At 44.3% G+C, this 22616-nt stretch overlaps 1 protein-coding gene and 1 long non-coding RNA gene across 6 annotated transcripts in view; both read left to right on the top strand.

Annotated features, from left to right (window-relative positions):
* The window catches only part of LOC310879286 (tropomyosin alpha-4 chain-like), a gene marked incomplete at both ends in the record, with an annotated part of 29211 nt that extends 18126 nt beyond the window's left edge, over window positions 1–11085 (top strand). For 2 of the 5 annotated variants that reach the window (XM_083793846.1, XM_083793847.1), the window contains 4 exons: window positions 2780–2855; window positions 3554–3616; window positions 4150–4219; window positions 6526–7958. In XM_083793846.1, the coding sequence (XP_083649972.1) occupies window positions 2780–2855; window positions 3554–3616; window positions 4150–4219; window positions 6526–6608 (292 nt within the window). Of the gene's footprint in view, window positions 1–1067; window positions 1144–2779; window positions 2856–3553; window positions 3617–4149; window positions 4220–6525; window positions 7959–11002 lie in introns of those variants that run through there. The other 3 variants (XR_014570987.1, XM_083793848.1, XM_083793849.1) reach the window with 3 other exon arrangements.
* Window positions 11086–19119: 8034 nt separating this feature from the next.
* LOC310878697 lies at window positions 19120–21384 on the top strand. Its single transcript, XR_014570911.1, has 3 exons — window positions 19120–19588; window positions 20645–20797; window positions 20982–21384. It is a non-coding gene; the product is annotated as an uncharacterized lncRNA (long non-coding RNA).
* The last annotated feature ends 1232 nt before the right edge of the window (window positions 21385–22616 follow it).

The raw sequence follows: 22616 nt of genomic DNA, 5'->3' as shown, positions 1-22616 counted from the left end.
ACTAAAGTCATGGAGACACCTCTGTTTACTTTACTATCACAATAGAGCTGTTTAACCAAATCACTTACAGCACCTTTAACATCTAAAGTCATGCATGAATGAATGATGCGTCCTGGTGCCTGGAAGGAAGTCATGAATGAATGAATGATGCGTCCTGGTTCCTGGAAGGACTCATGAATGAATGAATGATGCGTCCTGGTTCCTGGAAGGACTCATGAATGAATGAATGATGCGTCCTGGTTCCTGGAAGGACTCATGAATGAATGAATGATGCGTCCTGGTTCCTGGAAGGACTCATGAATGAATGAATGATGCGTCCTGGTTCCTGGAAGGACTCATGAATGAATGAATGATGCGTCCTGGTGCCTGGAAGGAAGTCATGAATGAATGATGCGTCCTGGTGCCTGGAAGGAAGTCATGAATGAATGATGCGTCCTGGTGCCTGGAAGGACTCATGAATGAATGAATGATGCGTCCTGGTGCCTGGAAGGAGCTGTTGAGCAGAGAGGTGGTCACCCCCCCTCCCCCCGCCCCCCTCCCCCATCAAAGTAATCAATATCAGATCAATAGCAAGCGACTGATTGGTTAGCGATGGTCCCTCCCATCCCTGACCTTCTGCTCAACGTGCACTTCCTGTAACGAGCCCATGACTTAATGATGTGCACTTAACGATATCCACTAATCACCTAGACACCCACGTGTGTGTGTGTGTGTGTGTGTGTGTGTGTGTGTGTGTGTGTGTGTGTGTGTGTGTGTGTGTGTGTGTGTGTGTGTGTGTGTGTGTGTGTGTGTGTGTGTGTGTGTGTGTGTGTGTGTGTGTGTGTGTGCGTGTGAACATGTGCGTGTGTACATGTGTGTGTGCGTGCCTGCGTGTATTTGTGTGTGTGTGCGTGTGTGTGTGCGTGTGTCTTTGCATTCTCTCCCTGTTTTTGTGTCCATGCATGCCTGAACGCAACCCTCCACAATCCACTCCCCGGGACTTGCCTTGTTTTTGCGGCTGCCAACCCAACCCAACCCAACCCCGTCCGTCCGTCCGTCCATCCGTCCCTCGTCTTCCCGCCTCCCAGTCGGGTCAGAGACCTGGAGGAGGAGCTACGGCTCATGGACCAGAATTTGAAGTCCATGATGTCAGGAGAGGACGAGGTATACTGAAAGCACGGAGAACACGGAGCGCTGGTACCGCTAAGCAGTAGGAATGGAGCTCCAAACCCTGACAACAAGCTTATTGAGTACCTTATGGAGCACATATAGGGGCCCACGACGTCATGTTTAACCCCTTTAGACCTGAGGCCCATTCTATAAAGAATAATGTCTTAACCCATTCTGACCTGAGATCAGATTCATACGAGGTTTCCACTGGACACACACTGGTCTGATTAACCCATTCTGACCTGAGATCAGATTCTAAAAAATGTCAGTCGTTCTTCGATAAAAAAAAAATAGCAGACCTACAAGCTCGTATTGCGCCACTCGGTGGCGCGATATGAGCTTGTAGATCTGCTATTTTTCAATAGCTAAAGCATAACATAATGCTAACACCAAAATGGGTGCCCGGTCAGAATGTCTTAATAGACAATATTCTGAAAAACCCTATGTTTCTATGTTAGTGGTTCTCAAACAATTTCATGTCAAGGACTCCCAGAAACATATGACCCGCATCTGAACATTGTTCCAGTGACCCTCCTCCCAGAAGCAAAGAGTTGAGTTAAAAACATTTTTCAAAAATAGCAGACGTACAAGCTCGTAGCGCGTCACTCGGTGCCGCGCTATGAGCTTGTAGGTCTGCTATTTCCCGTCCAGAATGGGTTAAACAATCAAGACAAGAGGCCGATCGAGGAATGAATCTAATCACCCGCGCCGGCACAAACATGGCGGCGGTGACAGCTGGGCTCCATGAGAAGAACCCAGCTGCTCAATTAGCCTGATCCATGAGGTGCTCGTTATCAATTAAAAAGATTAACGAGCTCCATCCCTACTATAAGCAGCCCCGCCCTGTCACAGGGGGGGCGGGGCTGGTCGCGGTGAACCGTGAACATGTTGACCTTTGGCCTCTACGCTCTCTAACCTGCATCACTTCCTCCTTATCTCACTGACCTGCATCTGCACTTTGCTCTGTTGTAGTCCATGCTAAACCCCTTATCCCTAAACAACACTGTTGAGCTCTATTGTAGTCCATGCTAAACCCCTTATCCCTAAACAACACTGTTGAGCTCTAAGGGCTCTATTGTAGTCCATGCTAAACCCCTTATCCCTAAACTACTTTACTTTTTTTTTTTTTTTTACTATTTTGAAAATATCTTTTGAATAGTTGAACTAAGGACTCATTCACACCTAAGACACACAGAGGACACAAAGTGTGAACGAGGCCTAACCGATCTCCATCGACACGTTGTGAGCTTGCAGATTGGCAACAGATTTGAACTTATTCAGAAATGTTTATCAAAATAGTAAAAAGACAAAGTAGTTATAAGAGGTTTAGAACAGTGATCTCTTCTCTGCAGTCTCTGTCCTCTCAAAATGGCTTCTCTTCTTCCAACCCTTTGTTTCCCCCTCTCCTCTCCTCTCCTCTCCTCTCCTCTCCTCTCCTCTCCTCTCCTCTCCTCTCCTCTCCTCTCCTCTCCTCTCCTCTCCTCTCCTCTCCTCTCCTCTCCTCTCCTCTCCTCTCCTCTCCTCTCCTCTCCTCTCCCCTCCCCTCCCCTCCCCTCCTCTCCTCTCCTCTCCTCTCCTCTCCCTCCCTATCCCTCCCTCTCTCTCTCTCCATCTCTCTGCTGCTGTGCAGTAAATCGGGTGACCTTGAGGAAGAGTTGAAAAATGTCACTAACAACCTGAAGTCTCTGGAGGCGCAGGCTGAAAAGGTACAGGAGCAGAATATACGCTTAGCCTCGGAGACGGCAGGCGTTTGGTTTAGCCCTGATTTAGACCCCAGGACCAGATTCTACAAAATGTCTTCTAAATCATCACCGTGTTCTGAAAAACCTGTGTTTCTATTTCAGTGGTTCTCAAACTATTTCATGTCAAGGACCCACAACATTATCTGATAGATCTTTAACTCTTGGAGAGCGTAACATTAAACCAAATGGACCCTAGTCTAACGGGTCCATAATGGTTTCATTTTACGCTTTCAAGAGTTGGAAGAATTATTAATTTGATTGACTGTTTGCTCTCCTACAGCATGGAATTGTGGACAAAATCTTAACCAACGACAACCAAATATTCTACGTTTCGTTTTGGGTTCTGAGAGGCTAAATGTTATCAAGTGCAGGTTTCCGTGACTCCAATGCCAAATAAATAATGATTAATAAATAATACATAATGGGCCTTGCTATGAAAGGCGTTGAAAACCACTGTTCTTTAAGCTTCCAAGACGAGGCTGAAATATGTCGTGTCATGTTTGTGAGAAAGCTCTATCGTAGCACCTCATTGGACCAGTTGATGTGAGAAAGCTCTATCGTAGCTCCTCATTGGACCAGCTAATTTGAGAAAGCTGTATCGTAGCTCCTCATTGGAGCAGCTGATGATGGCGACTAACACACTGTACCCGTTTGGTTTTCAGTACGTCAGTAAGGAAGACAAATACGAAGAAGAGATAAAGGTTCTTTCGGACAAACTCAAAGAGGTGAGCGTATATTTGTATTATTTTGTTGCTCTTCAGAAATGTCCATCACTCCAGAGTTTAATTATCACTGATATATGAAACCACATTATTTGACCACAATTTGACACATGTGGTGGATGCTTTTAATAGTCATATATTGAGTAATTTCTTCAACCACACAAACGTTTTAGATTTTTCATATTTTCACGGTTTCTTTTTCTTCACAATAACGATTCCACGATAATGTGCTTTGGACAACCTTTTTATTAGCGTGTAGTGTAGTGACAGACACTCAGGCATCACCACCTGTTAATGTTTGGAGTGAATAAGGTCAACACACAGCATCATCTGCATACACTGGAACACAGCATCATCTGCATACACTGGAACACAGCATCATCTGCATACACTGGAACACAGCATCATCTGCATACACTGGAACACAGCATCATCTGCATACACTGGAACACAGCATCATCTGCATACACTGGAACACAGCATCCTAACCTTGACAATGGTAACGGTTACATTATGACTGTGTGTTTCCCTCCCAGGCGGAGACTCGCGCTGAGTTCGCAGAGAGATCTGTGGCCAAGCTTGAGAAGACCATTGACGATTTGGAAGGTAGGGTTTCTGTAAAGCATGTCTAAGAGCTGTAGCTAGGTGTATCCTAACATCATTGGTTCCTGACCTTATTAGTACCACCTCAGAAAATATGTGTCTCTCTCGGTCAATCTATTCCCCTGTTTGTTTAGCTGTTGAAGCGTGTGGTTTCATCTGCTAGTGAGTTTGAGGTGTCGATCTGGCCGTGCCCTGAATTCCTCTCTAGGGATCGGGTTTATTTCCAGGGAATTCCAGGGATCGGGTTTATTCCGATCTTATCTTAGCATAGAGTGGGTTAATGCCACTGTGCCTAAAACAGGACCGATACGGTAGAGGCCGCTGAGCTGAGCTCTGCAAAGCATGGAGTGGATTAATGCCACTGTGCCTAAAACAGGACCCATACAGCAGGCCGAGCTGAGCTAAGCTCTGCAAAGCCAGTTGAAAAGCGCTGTTAACAAATCCATCAACCACTTGGTGCCGTATTTTACGTCCAATCCACCCCAAATTTGAATCGCATGTCGTAGGATTACAGCGTAGTAACTTTCTCAGGCTAGTGGAAAAAATGTGGTACAAAATCGTGGGATACATTTTAAATTATAAGAACGGTTTGCACGCTGCCTATAACATATAACACATGGATGGCCTGCAGCAACATATTGATTTCAGTTTTAGTCTTTGGAATAAAACATAGTTTTATTTAGTTTTAGTCATATTTTAGTCACCTGAAATGCTTTAGCGTCGCCATTATAGTTTTAGTCCACTAAATATCATGCGATTTTAGTCGACTAAATCTACAGTTGATTTAGTCGACTAAAATGTATTTTGGCGGGCCTTGATGCCGTCGTAATGGCTGATTTTACACTTGCTGAAAATGGCCGATCTACAAGCTCACAACGCGTCGCGTTGCGACGCGTTGTGAGCTTGTAGATCGGATATTCTCAGCATGCAACCAAGTGTAAAATGTCTTTTACTCATACTGGTTCGCTAGTCCCTTCCTGACATTTTAGTCTAGTTTTTATTTGTTGACGAAATTGTCAATATATTTAGTCTTAGTTTTCATTTAGTTTCCATTTAGTTTTCGTCAGTGAAAAAAAAGGTAGTCGACGAACATGTTTCGTCATAGTTTTAAGGCTCATACATAGTCTGGATCTTCGGTGGTGAGGTGACCACCGAACTACAACATGACGTCACTGAGGTGACCACCGAACTACAACATGACGTCACTGAGGTGACCACCGAACTACAACATGACGTCACTGAGCCGCGGTGAAGAGCAAACCACCGCCACCGCTCCAGCCCTTCTCTCTGTTTTTACTCACCACCGCTCAACGTTATTTCAGCTCCGGTGGTGAGGTGACCACCGGAGCGGTGGTCACCTTACCACCGGAGCGGTGGTCAGCTCACCACCGGAGCGGTGGTCACCTCACCACCGGAGCGGTGGTCACCTCACCACCGGAGCGGTGGTCACCTCACCACCGGAGCGGTGGTCACCTCACCACCGGAGCGGTGGTCAGCTCACCACCGGAGCGGTGGTCACCTCACCACCGGAGCGGTGGTCACCTCACCACCGGAGCGGTGGTCACCTCACCACCGAATATCCAGACTATGAATAGGCCTTTAGTCGACAAAATCAACACTGGTGCCTTGTGCTGCATTTCAAGTAGACTTTTCCCACAAACAACAATTTCTTCTCCTTCTCCTTCTCCTTCTCCTTCTCCTTCTCCTTCTCCTTCTCCTTCTCCTTCTCCTTCTCCTTCTCCTTCTCCTCCTCCTTCTCCTCCTCCTCCTCCTCCTCCTCCTCCTCTGTCTTGACCCTTTGCCACCCTGTGTGTGCCTCACGTTCCCCTCTTCCCTCCCTTTGCCACCCTGTGTGTGCCTCACGTCCCCCTCTTCCCTCCCTTTGCCACCCTGTGTGTGCCTCACGTTCCCCTCTTCCCTCCCTTTGCCACCCTGTGTGTGCCTCACGTTCCCCTCTTCCCTCCCTTTGCCACCCTGTGTGTGCCTCACGTTCCCCTCTTCCCTCCCTTCTGCCACCCTGTGTGTGCCTCACGTTCCCCTCTTCCCTCCCTTTGCCACCCTGTGTGTGCCTCACGTCCCCCTCTTCCCTCCCTTTGCCACCCTGTGTGTGCCTCACGTTCCCCTCTTCCCTCCCTTTGCCACCCTGTGTGTGCCTCACGTTCCCCTCTTCCCTCCCTTTGCCACCCTGTGTGTGCCTCACGTTCCCCTCTTCCCTCCCTTCTGCCACCCTGTGTGTGCCTCACGTTCCCCTCTTCCCTCCCTTTGCCACCCTGTGTGTGCCTCACGTTCCCCTCTTCCCTCCCTTCCAGACGAGGTGTACGCACAGAAGCTCAAGGGCAAGGCCCTCAGCGAGGAGCTGGACCTGGCTCTCAACGACATGACCATGACATGAGTCATGACATGAGTCATGTCATGACATGAGTCATGACATGAGTCATGACATGACACGCCGTGACATGTCATGACATGACACGCCGTGACATGTCATGACATGACACGCCGTGACATGTCATGACATGACGTGACGCCCTCCGTGTGCTTCATGTAAACACTCTTCCCTTCCCTCAGCGAGGACCTGGCTCTCAGCGACATGACAGCGCTCTAGACGCTGCCTCCTTCTCCTCTCTGCTGCGCTCCCTTCCTTTCTTCCTACCTACTGTACTGTACCTTTGTTCCTTTCCTCGCTCCCTCGTTTTACGTTTGTCTCCATTCCAACGCCGTTAGACCCGTCGTTAGGTTTCCGCCGTGACTGACGCACAACACTTTGATAACATTTGGAATTCATCAATGATGTCACTTCAGTTTAACTCCGTAGACGCTCTAGGCTTTAGTGAAACGGACCGGAGTTGCACTTGTACGTTCATCTACCCCCGACTCCCTTCACCAAAGAATATCTTATCTTTGGTGATAATAATATGACATGATATGAATATTTATGTTGCGTAAAATGACGCTTAGCTGTTACAAAAAATGTACAGTGTAATTCAGACGCTACTTTTACACAGACAGTGCAGATTGTTGCCGTCGGGGCGAAAAGGAACCTTTATATCACCAGGGTTTTTTTTTTGTTTACTTTTTACGTATTTTATTCTTCTCCGTAAAAATGAATGCTGTGAAAAGTAAGCGTTTTGGAGACACAGGGTTTCCTCCCCGTAGACAGCGTATTGAAGGAACCCCCCCCCCCCCTCCTCGAACCCGTAGCTTAACCCATCAAGTCGAGGCGAATTCGCGAGCGGACGCACGGTCGTGCCGTACAGCAAGAACTGGTTATTTTCAAGACTTTTTCTTTAGTTTTTTTTTTACCAGTTGAGAATACATGTTTTTAGCCGTGCGGCGCGGACGTGCACGAGCCTTTAGCGTTTAGCGAAACTGATGTACAAACTGTACCCTTAATTCTCCCCTTCTCTGATGTCTGTGATAATGTTTTACTCTGCTCCTGACCTGTCCTCTGTCCTCTGATGTCTGTGATAATGTTTTACTCTGCTCCTGACCTGTCCTCTGTCCTCTGATGTCTGTGATAATCTGCTCCTGACCTGTCCTCTGTCCTCTGATGTCTGTGATAATCTGCTCCTGACCGGTCTTCTCCTTCTCTGATGTCTGTGATAATCTGCTCCTGACCTGTCCTCTGTCCTCTGATGTCTGTGATAATCTGCTCCTGACCTGTCCTCTGTCCTCTGATGTCTGTGATAATCTGCTCCTGACCGGTCTTCTCCCTCTCTCTAATAAATGTCTGTGAAAGGTCTTCTGCTTCTTGAACTGTCTTTCTTTCCAGACTCTAAGTCTGTCTTCTCTATTCAGTGGTGGAATATAAGTACTCGCCTGGGGTCTTTTACCAACCCATTTAGACCATAGACTGTAAGAAATATGGACAAAGCGTTCCCCGGGTCTAACATGGACGTAAAATGAAGCCTGTTATTCCTGCACTGTAAGTCGCCATCTTTCTAGATCCGTTTGGGCCCAGCTGGCCATTGGCTGGCTCCGTTTGGGCCCAGCTGGCCATTGGCTGGCCCAGACAACGAGGTCGGGACTTCCCCCCTTCTTCTCCGTTGGTTTTTATTTTGACTCAGTGGGTGGGGACTCCCGATCATAGACTGTAACGGTAGCCACGCCCCTCAGAACATACGCGACTTTATGGTCATTTATTTTATAAATGGGACCATAATTTTCCAAAAAGAATATTATGACATTAGAAATGAGACTTTAAACTAGTGACTGGAAGCAGAAAGTATTCATGACCATGTTTATTAAGGTAATATATAGGTGAAGTTGGGCCCAAATACATGGACTTCTATGGGTTTTTTGGGTCCAGTGACAGCGCCACAACAGGCCATTATATGAACTTTCAGGAGTTTCAGGCTTCACAAAATATCTGTCTGACTGCCCCCCTGATTTAGACCTGAGTTCGATTCTTAATGTCGATCGAAATCATGACGCTTTTCTGAAAAACCCCATGTTTCTGCATGTAATTGGCCACCGACCCCCATCTGAAAATATGTCGTTCCAGGGCCCCCCCCCCCCCCCCCCCAGAAGCAAAGATTTGAGTTAAAAACGCTCGCTCTGAAAGAATATATATTCAAAGATTTGAGTTAATAACGCTCGCTCTGAAAGAATATATATTCAAAGATTTGCACCACATTTGCACTATTTAAAAAAATAGCAGATCTACAAGCTTGTGGTGGCACTTGGTGCCACGCTATGAGCTTGTAGATCTGCTGGGTTATGTACAAGTATAGCAATACCACAATGTCGAAGTACTCTTTATTACGAGTAAATGTTCATTACAATTTACAATTGACTTGAGTAAAAGTACAGAAGTATTTATATCAAAATATACAAATATACAAACATCAGATGTAATACGCATTATTATTCAGACTGTTCCATTTCACTTTCTTTATTCTTTCTATTGGAATCTTTTGAAAATAAATAGCAGATCTCCAAATTCACAAGCTCACACAGCATATCACAATGTGACCTGTTGTGAGATTGTAGATCTGCTATTTTCAAATAGCTAACATATGAACTATATGGGGTTTAAGTATTGGTTAATGTATGTTTTACAATAATTCTAAATTCTATTCTACAATTACTTAGTTTCCACCACTGATTACTTCAGCTGTGTGTGTGTGTGTGTGTGTGTGTGTGTGTGTGTGTGTGTGTGTGTGTGTGTGTGTGTGTGTGTGTGTGTGTGTGTGTGTGTGTGTGTGTGTGTGTGTGTGTGTGTGTGTGTGTGTCACTGCCTTCTATTTCTGAACTGTCCTGCTTACAACCAATCAACACATGTATTACTTGACTAGGACGGAAACTCATAGAGTGATTATTCCTTCGACTAATTGAACCTTTAATATAGGTATATTATAATGTTGTAGCTTCACCGTTTGCAACCAGATCTTATTCTGATGCTAGTCCGTGGTTCACTTCGCTACGACATGACGATCTCGGTAGGCCAGTGGTTCCCAAACCTGGGGTCGGGGTCCCCCAGTAAACAGACCAACAGTCACTATAAGTGTATATACAGGGTATCTGCACATTTATAAAGTGACACTTGAAGGACTTTTAAGACCTATTTTAATACCAAGATATTGTGTAAGAAAAAAGGCAAACGTTCTGAAAACAGCTGATCTACAAGCTCACAACGCCTCATGCGAGGCGTTGTGAGCTTGTAGATCGGCTATTATGATCGTCTTTGGGGGCCGCGGCCTGAAAGGTTAGCGAAACCTTGACGTGGAACTTATGTCTGCCACGACATGAAAGACTTCCTGCAGTGACATGGAAGCTGTTCGCCGTAGGCCATCCGGCACACTAAATGTACCGTAATTTCCGGACTATAAGCCACACCTGAATATAAGCCGCACCAGCCAAATTTAGGGAAAATCCCATATACAAGCCGCACCGGACTATAAGCCGCACCGGACTATAAGCCGCACCGGACTATAAGCCGCACCGGACTATAAGCCGCAGCTACGTTAGCTCAGAGCCTGAGATGGCTCTGCGTTAGCTGTAAAAATCCATAGATTAGCCGGACCGTTGTATAAGCCGCAGGGTTCAAATCATGGGTAAAAAGCTGCGGCTTATAGTCCGGAAATTACGGTAAATACAATGCTGTGGTTGTATTTGTTGTCAAAGTGTGTTCGAATGTGTTGACTGATTTCAGTAGTCTAGCAAAAAAGAAGAGAAGAAAATCATTGTAGAAAATAATTGACTTAATAAACGCAAAATGATGTTCGGTCAACAACTCACGTATTCAGGTAAGTTGAGAATACGTAACAAACAAAAGAATATAGATAGCCCATTATATTAATAAAGTCATTAAAGACATTACCTTTTAATGTCATTTATTTTTGAAATGTTTGATGTTTTATCTGAACATGTTGTCATCTGAAATGTTTTACTTTTAATCGACTAAATATCACAGGATCTTTGGTGGTGGTGGTTTGGGCTAGCCTGTCATTTGGTTTTCATCAGTGGGGGGGAAAAAAGGTAGTCGACGAACATTTCTCGTCGTAGTTTTAGTTGACGTAATGAACCCATTCTGACCTGAGATCAGATTAAAAAAAATGTCTTCTACATCCTGACAGTTTTCTGAAAAAGCTATGTTTCTATGTCAGTCGTTCTTCGATTTAAAAAAAAAATAGCAGACCTACAAGCTCGTAGCGCGCCACTCGGTGGCGCGCTACGAGCTTGTAGATCTGCTATTTTTCAATAGCTAAAGCATAACATGATGCCAACACCAAAAGGGGTTCCCGCTCCAAAATTGATTAATTATGCGTGTGTTTTTTTTTACAGAGAAACTGACCCAGGCAAAGGAAGAGAACCTGGACATGCATCAGGTCCTGGACCAGACCCTGCTGGAACTCAACAACCTGTGATACACGCACCGAGCTGCAGGGGGCGCCAAAGATCACAGTGGGAGGGAGGGAGGGGGGGGGGTGGCTGTTACAGGGTAGTCCAACATTTATTTTGAACCCAGTGGTTTATAACCTTTCTCAGACCCAAGGCCCTTTATTTCTCCAGCATTTGAGCCACATACGGAACCACCGTTGACCCTAGCCCTGGTCCAGGGCTTACAGCAAGTCTCTCTCTGACGCCCTGTGGAAGTCCCTTCCTCAGCCCTCTGCTCATATTCTCACTCCCGTACGCGGGTTTTCAAATCCCAGCAAATAAACAAAACGACGTAACTATACTCACCCAAACAAAGCCTGCTTTAGTTTTTTTCAACCAAGGTTCATGTTTTACGTTGTTATTAGAGAAAGTAAAATATGAGTGTTCTTTTTTTTCCATTTGCTGCTTTCTTTCGTTTTAGGGATTTTAGCTGTTTTGTACAGGGGGGCGGGGGCATTCGAGCATGGGGCTAAATATGTATTTCTTTACAAAATATTATGGAGATTTTATTTATTTATTATTTACTATAGTCCTAATAAACCCCAGGAAATTACATCTGGCCACAAATAAATCACAGGATCTACTGAATGTGAAGGTAGCCTAGTGGGGGGAAGCCACACTGTGTGTCATAGGCTCAATGTCAGTTTGACACATTCAGTAGATCTCGTGATGTTTTGTGGCCAGATGTAATTTCCAGCGGTTTATTAGGACTATAGTAAATAATTAAAAAATAAATCGCTATAAAATGTTGTAAAAATATACATATTTAGCCCCATGCTCGAATGCCCCCGCCCCCCTGTCAAATACAGCTAAAATCCCTAAAACGAAAGAAAGCAGCAAATGAAAAAAAAAGAACACTCATATTTTAGTTTCTCTAATAACAACCTAAAACATGGACCTTGGTTGAAAAAAACTAAAGTTGTCCTTTAAGGTAAAAGTCTATTCTCGTATAGACCGTCTCAGGTCCCCAGCTTCTCTCTAAAATGCACTTTGTGCCATTTTAATAACGCAATGTACCCTGAATTTATCATTTCTTCTACTACGTGTATTTCCGGGTTTTGCATGCGCCGATCTGGTTGGATTCATTATATTTAATGAATAAAATAGTGCATTTTAGAGAGAAACTGGGAACCTGAGACGCTTATCAACCCGAAAAACCTAAACCAAATGAACGCTAAATCCAATCAATAAACTGCAGAGTGACTTTGAAACTCTGAATGAGCTACTACAAACAATACCATTATTTGTTCTTTCATGAATAACCAATAAATATATATATATATATATATGTATTATTTAATGAAGACAGTTGCTTCCCCATTCCAACACACTTGCCCACGTCGGGCAACCTGAAAGCAAACTCCACTCGCCAGAACGTTTTATTTTACTAGCCAATTAACTCCGGCAAACAAACCACACAGAAAGAAAGATGGGAACCTGCTTCCAGAAGCGGCATACAGCTGCAACTACCATCCTCTTTCAGTGGCGTGCACAGACATTTAGAGGGGCAGGTGCTCAAGTGAAAAAAAGGGCACCTTGTGCAGCGCATATTCGGGCGGGAACCCATTTTGGTGCTTTAGCTATTGAAAAATAGCAGACCTACAAGCTTGTAGCGCGCCACTCGGTGGCTCTGCTATTTTTCTTTAATCGAAGAACCACTGACATAGCAGAAACATAGCTTTAGATTGTGGGGGCCTAAATAATATAGTAGAAGCGTTTTCTATCAAGATTTGATCAATGTCACCATGGTCCACACACTACAAATTAAGAAAAAAGAAAAAACTTTTTTCTTTTTCTTTTTAAGAGCAAAATTGCCAAAGGGGCAGGGGGTGCTCTAGCACCCCCTAGTGTCTATCTGTGCACGCCACTGTCCTCTTTGTTCACTTATTGTCAACATTCCTCTCATGCACATGAGTCCATTTTGAAACGGGAAGCCACTGCATTCCCTGACATTAAAACAGTAGTTCTCAAAGTTTTCCATGTCATGTACTCCCAAATGAATACCGTACTTATTTGCCTGCGCGGACCCCCAGAGTGAACGTTTGCCTGGTAGAATGTGGATTTAGGCTATAGCATAGCAGTGGAACAGAGCTAGAATTATGAAATACCGGTAAATGCTTTCCTTTGTACAATTCCATAACAATGTATTGGAATAAATACTATTGCTCTGCACTGAGGAAAATGTTTGACTTCGGCTGATATGTTGAAATGACATGTTCACGGTAATTAATATAAACCATTTGATTGGGAATAAAGAGGTGGTTCAGTAGTTAAATATGATTATTATTCAATATTATACTAATATTACATAATATATGCCCATGAGCTGTATGCAAAAAACAACAATGGAAGCTGTTTATGACAAATAAAATACTACAAGGTATTTGGGTGCCGTTTTCATTGTCATATAATTATGTATTCATAGAAAAGTACATAACGTTGCTGTCCAGGAGGAAACCTCATAACTCCATTTTTGATTTTATTCCATAAATCAGAGCGATTGGTTGAACACCCTTTACGTCTCTGTGTTGTTTAGAAAATATTGAACCAATGGAAAGTAGTAAAAAAAACGCATTGGACAAAACCTCTCAACTCCATTGGACCCTCAAACTGTCTGCTAAAGCAACTAACTCCACCACGTACCTCTCTCCCTCTCATGGAAGTAATTGACGATATCTAAAGTCACAACACCAACTTTGATGAGGCAATGTTGCATCGTTTAAAAATAATGAACATTTTGGAGTTATGAGGTTTACACACAAAATAAATATTTACTCTGTTTACTGTTTTACACCCTGTTATGCGGTGTTGTTTTTGTCGACTAAAACTAAGACGAAAAATGTTCGTCGACTACCTTTTTTCACTGACGAAAACTAAATGTAAACTAAGCTATGACGACTAAAACTAAGACTAAATATAATCGACAATTTCGTCATGAAATAAAAACTAGACTAAAATGTTAGGAAGGGACTAGTGGACAAGAGATCCACTATAAGTCATTTTACACTTGGTTGCATGCTGAAAATAGCAGATCTACAAGCTTGTGAGCTTGTAGATCGGCTATTTTCAGCAAGTATACAATCTGCCATTACGATGGCATCAAGGCCCGCCAAAACACATTTCAGTCGACTAAATCACCTGTAGATTTAGTCAACTAAAATTGCATGACATTTAGTCGACTAAAACTAGACTAACACTAAAATGTGACTAAAACTAAAATAGAAATTTGCTGCCAAAAACAACACTGCTGTGACGTATGGGGGTGCATGCACCCCCATGGACTCAGTGTTGATTTCGTCGACTAAATCTTTTCACTGACAAACTAAACGGAAACTAAATTAAAGCTAAGCTATAATGACTAAAACTAAGACTAAATATATTGACAATTTCGTCAGCCAATTGAATGAAAACTAGACTAAAATGTTAAACGGGGACTAGTGGACAAGAGAAGTCATTGTACACTTTTAGTCGACTAAATCAACTGTAGATTTAGTCGACTAAAATCTTATTTAGTCGTCTAAAACTTAACTAAACTAACATTCCAGGTGACTAAAATGTGACTAAATGGAATCTATTCTAAAGACTGTGACTATAAACCTAAAATAACCAAAAACAACACTTTCAGACATACTAACAGGCAATAGTCTGACAACGTTGTCGCTCCCGATATGCGTGGTCGTCCAATGATCCCTGGGTCGGCGGTTCGATTCCCGGCTCGTCCTCCTGTCCACGTGTCGAAGTGTCCTTGGGCAAGACACTACAGCCAAATTCCAATACCTCTAATCTCGGCCACTCGCTCACTCACACTCGCTCACTCCAGCATGGTGGTGTTACAGTGAAATTGGTGACCTGCTGAAATATGTGACAATCGTGTAGACGTCACATAATAATGTCAGTCTGAATGTGAATCATTGCAGTTTGTTCATTTAGTTCAACCTAACGGTATTCAGGCCACGTTTTTAAAGACCTCTATGTAAATTCATGTATGAAGTCCACGAGATGTTCACATATTTCGACAGGTCACCAATTTCACCGTAATTTGCCATGCTGGAGTGGTCGAGTGTGAGTGAGCGAGTGGCCGAGATTTTGGGTATTGGAATTTGGCTTACGTTGTCTCCAATGAGTGGGTGGGTGTGAGCTCGCCCCCTCAATGTGGGAAGTGAGGACGCTGGCGTCGACTGTTCGCCACTTCACCTCCCAATGTATGAATGAATGAACCGTTGTAAAGCGATTTGAGTAAAGGCACGTAGTGCATAGAAAAGCGCTATAAAAATGCAATTAATTATTATTATTATTATTATTAGGGTGTCGGACTAAGGCCTGTCTGTCTGACTGTTGGTCTACGTCAGATCAACCACATTCAGACAGACAGGACTAAGGCCTGTCTGTCTGACTGTTGGTATATGTCAGATCAACCACATTCAGACAGACAGGACTAAGGCCTGTCTGTCTGACTGTTGGTATATGTCAGATCAACCACATTCAGACAGACAGGACTAAGGCCTGTCTGTCTGACTGTTGGTCTACGTCAGATCAACCACATTCAGACAGACAGGACTAAGGCCTGTCTGTCTGACTGTTGGTCTACGTCAGATCAACCACATTCAGACAGACAGGACTAAGGCCTGTCTGTCTGACTGTTGCTATATACGTCAGATCAACCACATTCAGACAGACAGGACTAAGGCCTGTCTGTCTGACTGTTGCTATATACGTCAGATCAACCACATTCAGACAGACAGGACTAAAGCCTGTCTGTCTGACTGTTGCTATATACGTCAGATCAACCACATTCAGACAGACAGGACTAAGGCCTGTCTGTCTGACTGTGATACTGGCACGGCCCCTGAGGTGGCACCAAATGTTGATTTCGTCGACTAATACTATGACTAAAAATACCTATTTTCACTGACTAAAAATAAATGGAAACTAAGCTACGGTGACTAAAACTAAGACAAAATATACCGCATTGACAATTTCGTCAACAACTAAAAGCTAGACTAAAATGTTAGGAAGGGACTAGTGGACAAGAGATCCAGGATTAGTCATTTGACACTTTTCTCAACGCGTCACACTGCGACGCGTTGAGCTTGTAGATCGGCTATTTTCAGCATGTGTAAATTCTGTCAATGTGACGGCAACAAGGCCCGCCAAAATACATTTTAGTCGACTAAAATCTTATGGCATTAAAGTCGACTAAAACTAGACTAACACTAAAACATTCCAGGTGACTGCCAAAATCAATGAACACTGGTGGCATGAAATGTGACCGATTTTACTGACACTTTATGTGCCTATACACTGACACGAAACAAGACAGGAACGCCCAAAAACGTCACATCCGGTTTTTTACCCTGGGCAGAATTTTCTATGGCTGCCAATGCAACTTTTTCCAATCCTTAATCACATACGGACAAACATCTATGCCGATAATATCTAACTTGCGGAGGTAACGTGCCTTGTCCACGGGCAACAGATCTTTCAAAATATGGCATTGCAAATACGTTTGATAATCGCTACTCTGCGCAATATTGTTTTGGAAATGCCACAAATTGCATTGCAGTGAACGAGAGCAAATCACAATTTACCCTGGGGGTGGTGACTCCGCCCTGAATACGCGTTTTCGTGTCAGTGTATTACTACTACTACTTTGGATCAGATTTTCTCTCCTTGTTTTTCCATTTCCTGAAAAGTATGAGTTTTAGACAGGGTTTCCACCCAACAGTGACAACATGCAGAAACTACAACTCCCAACAGTGACAACATGCAGAAACTACAACTCCCAACAGTGACAACATGCAGAAACTACAACTCCCAACAGTGACAACATGCAGAAACTACAACTCCCAACAGTGACAACATGCAGAAACTACAACTCCAAACAGTGACAACATGCAGAAACTACAACTCCAAACAGTGTTACAACATGCAGAAACTACAACTCCCAACAGTGACAACATGCAGAAAGTACAACTCCCAACAGTGACACCATGCAGAAACTACAACTCCAAACAGTGACAACATGCAGAAACTACAACTCCAAACAGTGTTACAACATGCAGAAACTACAACTCCCAACAGTGACAACATGCAGAAAGTACAACTCCCAACAGTGACAACATGCAGAAACTACAACTCCAAACAGTGTTACAACATGCAGAAACTACAACTCCCAACAGTGACAACATGCAGAAACTACAACTCCAAACAGTGTTACAACATGCAGAAACTACAACTCCCAACAGTGACAACATGCAGAAAGTACAACTCCCAACAGTGACAACATGCAGAAACTACAACTCCCAACAGTGACAACATGCAGAAACTACAACTCCAAACAGTGACAACATGCAGAAACTACAACTCCAAACAGTGTTACAACATGCAGAAACTACAACTCCCAACAGTGACAACATGCAGAAAGTACAACTCCCAACAGTGACACCATGCAGAAACTACAGGAACGACTCCCAAGCCATTCAGACCAAAGTGCTTTAATTGTTGAAATCGTGGTACAACATAAGCTGGTAAGTTAACTCTGGCCTTCTTCAACACTTTAATCAACTGATATGTAATATCAGTTTATTTGTGTGTAATTATAATGCTATATGACCTAGCTATAGGTTGTCTCTAAAAAAAACAAAATTTAACCTACAGTCAATTCAAAACCACAGCAGCACACGCACAGCACTGGTGTTATTATTATTACATTATGACACATTGTATTGTGTTATTATTATTACATTATGACAAACATTGTATTGTGTCCAAAAGGTCTGGAAACATCATTCTGGCCGCGCCGTTGAAACACCAATCGGGCATAGCAGTGGACGGTGCCACTCAAAAATTGGCCATTCATTTCCCCCCTATTTAAGCAGTGGTTTTTTGACCTCTTTCACACCAAAAGGCTCATTGTTTATTTCATTTGGTATTTGAGCCATGGCCCACCATTATGCCTCTCAGACCCAAAACGTAGTCTATTTTATTGTCGTTGGATAAGATTTTGTCCACGTTTCCATGCTGTTGGTGTTGGTACCATTAGGAGAGATAACAGGCAAACGTTGATAAAAAAAGCAATTCTACATTCTCTAATTGTGTAGACTTTTTGTAAATTAAGTAATGCAGATGTTTAACAAGAATTTAACTCTTGAGAGCATAAAAATAAATGGACCCTTACGGATGCATTTGGTTTCATTTTACTCTCTGGAGAATGGACCTTATATAAGGGCATATATTTGTTTACCATGTAGCTGGGGACCACCGGGAACCCCCTCAAGGACCCCCCATGTAGCTGGGGACCACCTGGAACCCCCTCAAGGACCCCCCATGTAGCTGGGGACCACCTGGAACCCCCTCAAGGACCCCCCATGTAGCTGGGGACCACCTGGAACCCCCTCAAGGACCCCCCATGTAGCTGGGGACCACCTGGAACCCCCTCAAGGACCCCCCATGTAGCTGGGGACCACCTGGAACCCCCTCAAGGACCCCCCATGTAGCTGGGGACCACCTGGAACCCCCTCAAGGACCCCCCATGTAGCTGGGGACCACCTGGAACCCCCTCAAGGACCCCCCATGTAGCTGGGGACCACCTGGAACCCCCTCAAGGACCCCCCATGTAGCTGGGGACCACCGGGAACCCCCTCAAGGACCCCCCATGTAGCTGGGGACCACCTGGAACCCCCTCAAGGACCCCCCATGTAGCTGGGGACCACCTGGAACCCCCTCAAGGACCCCCCATGTAGCTGGGGACCACCTGGAACCCCCTCAAGGACCCCCCATGTAGCTGGGGACCACCGGGAACCCCCTCAAGGACCCCCCATGTAGCTGGGGACCACCTGGAACCCCCTCAAGGACCCCCCATGTAGCTGGGGACCACCGGGAACCCCCTCAAGGACCCCCCATGTAGCTGGGGACCACCTGGAACCCCCTCAAGGACCCCCCATGTAGCTGGGGACCACCTGGAACCCCCTCAAGGACCACTGGTTGAAATGTTTACCATGTAGCTGGGGACCACCTGGAACCCCCTCAAGGACCACTGGTTGAAACGCTGCCATAGAGATTTTCAAAACATAGCTACAGTATATCAATTAGAAGTAATTGATATAAATATTTTTGTAAATCTCTGGGAAAATGAATGGCCTATTTGTTATGTAGAGGAACCGCAGCATGGCTGGCACTGCTAATGCCCTACTTTAGGGCTGAACAACTTATCAACATTGCAACAGTAACTAATGCAATTTCAGTAGCTTAACTTCACTTAAAGGAAAAAAAAGAAAACGCTAACTTAATCACAACAATTCAACTCAATATTTCCCCCCAAACATTCAGCTCTAAACACCATATCGGTGTTTGGCGTTACAAGTGAAGACTAATGCCACTTAAACGTGAGATTCTTTAGATTTCCAGACGTTTTGAACACTTTCTCTCAAATGTAGTCTTTCCAGACGTTTTGAACACTTTCTCTCAGATGAAGTCTATTGTATTGTGCAGGTTGCCCAGTCTGTAGAAGAAATGAAGTGTATTGTATTGTGCAGGTTGCCCAGTCTGTAGAAGAAATGAAGTCTATTGTATTGTGCAGGTTGCCCAGTCTGTAGAAGAAATGAAGTGTATTGTATTGTGCAGGTTGCCCAGTCTGTAGAAGAAATGAATTGTATTGTATTGTGCAGGTTGCCCAGTCTGTAGAAGAAATGAAGTCTATTGTATTGTGCAGGTTGCCCAGTCTGTAGAGGAAATTAAGTGTATTGTATTGTGCAGGTTGCCCAGTCTGTAGAGGAAATTAAGTGTATTGTATTGTGCAGGTTGCCCAGTCTGTAGAAGAAATGAAGTGTATTGTATTGTGCAGGTTGCCCAGTCTGTAGAAGAAATGAAGTGTATTGTATTGTGCAGGTTGCCCAGTCTGTAGAAGAAATGAAGTGTATTGTATTGTGCAGGTTGCCCAGTCTGTAGAAGAAATGAAGTGTATTGTATTGTGCAGGTTGCCCAGTCTGTAGAAGAAATGAAGTCTATTGTATTGTGCAGGTTGCCCAGTCTGTAGAAGAAATGAAGTGTATTGTATTGTGCAGGTTGCCCAGTCTGTAGAATAAATGAAGTGTATTGTATTGTGCAGGTTGCCCAGTCTGTAGAAGAAATGAAGTGTATTGTATTGTGCAGGTTGCCCAGTCTGTAGAAGAAATTAAGTGTATTGTATTGTGCAGGTTGCCCAGTCTGTAGAAGAAATGAAGTCTATTGTATTGTGCAGGTTGCCCAGTCTGTAGAAGAAATGAAGTGTATTGTATTGTGCAGGTTGCCCAGTCTGTAGAAGAAATGAAGTGTATTGTATTGTGCAGGTTGCCCAGTCTGTAGAAGAAATGAAGTGTATTGTATTGTGCAGGTTGCCCAGTCTGTAGAAGAAATGAAGTGTATTGTATTGTGCAGGTTGCCCAGTCTGTAGAAGAAATGAAGTGTATTGTATTGTGCAGGTTGCCCAGTCTGTAGAAGAAATGAAGTGTATTGTATTGTGCAGGTTGCCCAGTCTGTAGAAGAAATGAAGTGTATTGTATTGTGCAGGTTGCCCAGTCTGTAGAAGAGCACTTGGCTTTTTTTTGGACCACAAGGGTTTTGTGTTTGATCCTGATCCCGGCGGGCACCGGCAGCAACTCGGCATCACACTTGCACGGCTTGGATAACTAAGTTTTGTTAAGTACAGGTAGCTGATGGTAGGTGTTGTTGTAAGTACTGGGAGATGATGGTATAGGTGTTGTAAGTACTGGGAGATGATGGTAGGTGTTGTAAGTACAATAGGAGCTGATGGTATGTGTCGTAAGTACTAGGAGCTGATGGTAGGTGTTGTAAGTACTGGGAGCTGATGGTAGGTGTTGTTGTAAGTACTAGGAGCTGATGGTAGGTGTTGTAAGTACTAGGAGCTGATGGTAGGTGTTGTTGTAAGTACTAGGAGCTGATGGTAGGTGTTGTAAGTACTGGTAGGTGTTTTAAGTACTAGGAGCTGATGGTAGGTGTTGTAAGTACTAGGAGCTGATGGTAGGTGTTGTTGTAAGTACTAGGAGCTGATGGTAGGTGTTGTAAGTACTAGGAGCTGATGGTAGGTGTTGTTGTAAGTACTAGGAGCTGATGGTAGGTGTTGTAAGTACTGGTAGGTGTTTTAAGTACTAGGAGCTGATGGTAGGTGTTGTAAGTACTAGGAGCTGATGGTAGGTGTTGTTGTAAGTACTGGGAGCTGATGGTAGGTGTTGTTGTAAGTACTGGGAGCTGATGGTATGTGTTGTTGTAAGTACTGGGAGCTGATGGTAGGTGTTGTAAGTACTGGGAGCTGATGGTAGGTGTTGCGCTCCACCTGAGCAATGGGAGCAACCTCCCAACAAGGGAGTCTACTCTAGCACACTGAAAAGCGTACCATACACAGCTGGAGGAACTGAATATAACAGCTAGGGCGCACCACCAGGGCACACCACCAGGGCGCACCACTTCTCCTTTGATTCCAATGGATGTGTCCAGCCATGTTCTTTTCCTCCGAAACCCCATTAACTTTGAACGGTGTGCTCGTTATGATGGTATTGAACACCCTTGTTTGGTCTGTTAGCGACGTTAAGCCGACGTTGTACCGTACCTCCTTGGATACTAGTTGCTCTCGTGCTCGTATGTGCTCGCTGCAGTGTAGCATTTCTTGGTTGCAAAGTCTGTGTCGTTCTAGCAACTGCCCGTGAGAAAAGTTCATTTCCTTGAAATAAAGAATTATCAAAAAAATAAAAGTTCCATTCATTGCACGCACATCTTCATCGAGTCTGATGATCTCATATACTTTACACATGCATTAATTTGGGCATGCTTTACGTTATTTACTCAATGCCACATAAGTCCATCTTTCCAAACCACTGCAGTCTCGTCTCCGCTGCAGGTTCCATTAAAGGCCCACTTCACCCCTTTTGCAACCAGATCCTTATTTGAATGATGTTTGGGAGACGAGAAACCCTTTCCTGGGAGGGTTTTATGTGGGTTTTTTGATATTTTAGTATTTCAAAGTGTCTGTGATGTCATGGACACGGGTCTCACTGCTGGACTACAATGACCATGATGCTTTGCTGCACTCACCCCACCTTGTGGAGAGGGCTGTCTTACTGAGTAGTCCCTCATTTATCAATGGAGCGTCAAATCTGCCTCAAACGGGTGAGGACAAAGCCTACGACGTGATATTTGGCCGGGCGCACGCTGAGGACAAAGCCTACGACGTGATATTTGGCCGGGCGCACGCTGAGGACAAAGCCTACGACGTGATATTTGGCCGGGCGCACAAAGCCTACGACGTGATATTTGGCCGGGCGCACGCTGAGGACAAAGCCTACGACGTGATATTTGGCCGGGCGCACGCCAAAGTTCAAGTTCACGCTGGAATGATGAATGCAGAAAATTGCGGTGATTCCGGCGTATGCCCATATTTGGGCAACGCCGCCCCTTTGTGTCCGTGACATCACAGACACTTTGAAATACTAAAATATCCAGTAAAAACACACATTACCCCGAGATA

Source organism: Protomyctophum parallelum, assembly GCF_964188405.1.
Source record: "Protomyctophum parallelum genome assembly, chromosome: 21".
Lineage (NCBI taxonomy): Eukaryota > Metazoa > Chordata > Actinopteri > Myctophiformes > Myctophidae > Protomyctophum > Protomyctophum parallelum.
The sequence above is the reverse complement of the archived record's forward strand: the minus strand, read 5'-3'. Positions and strand labels throughout refer to the sequence as shown.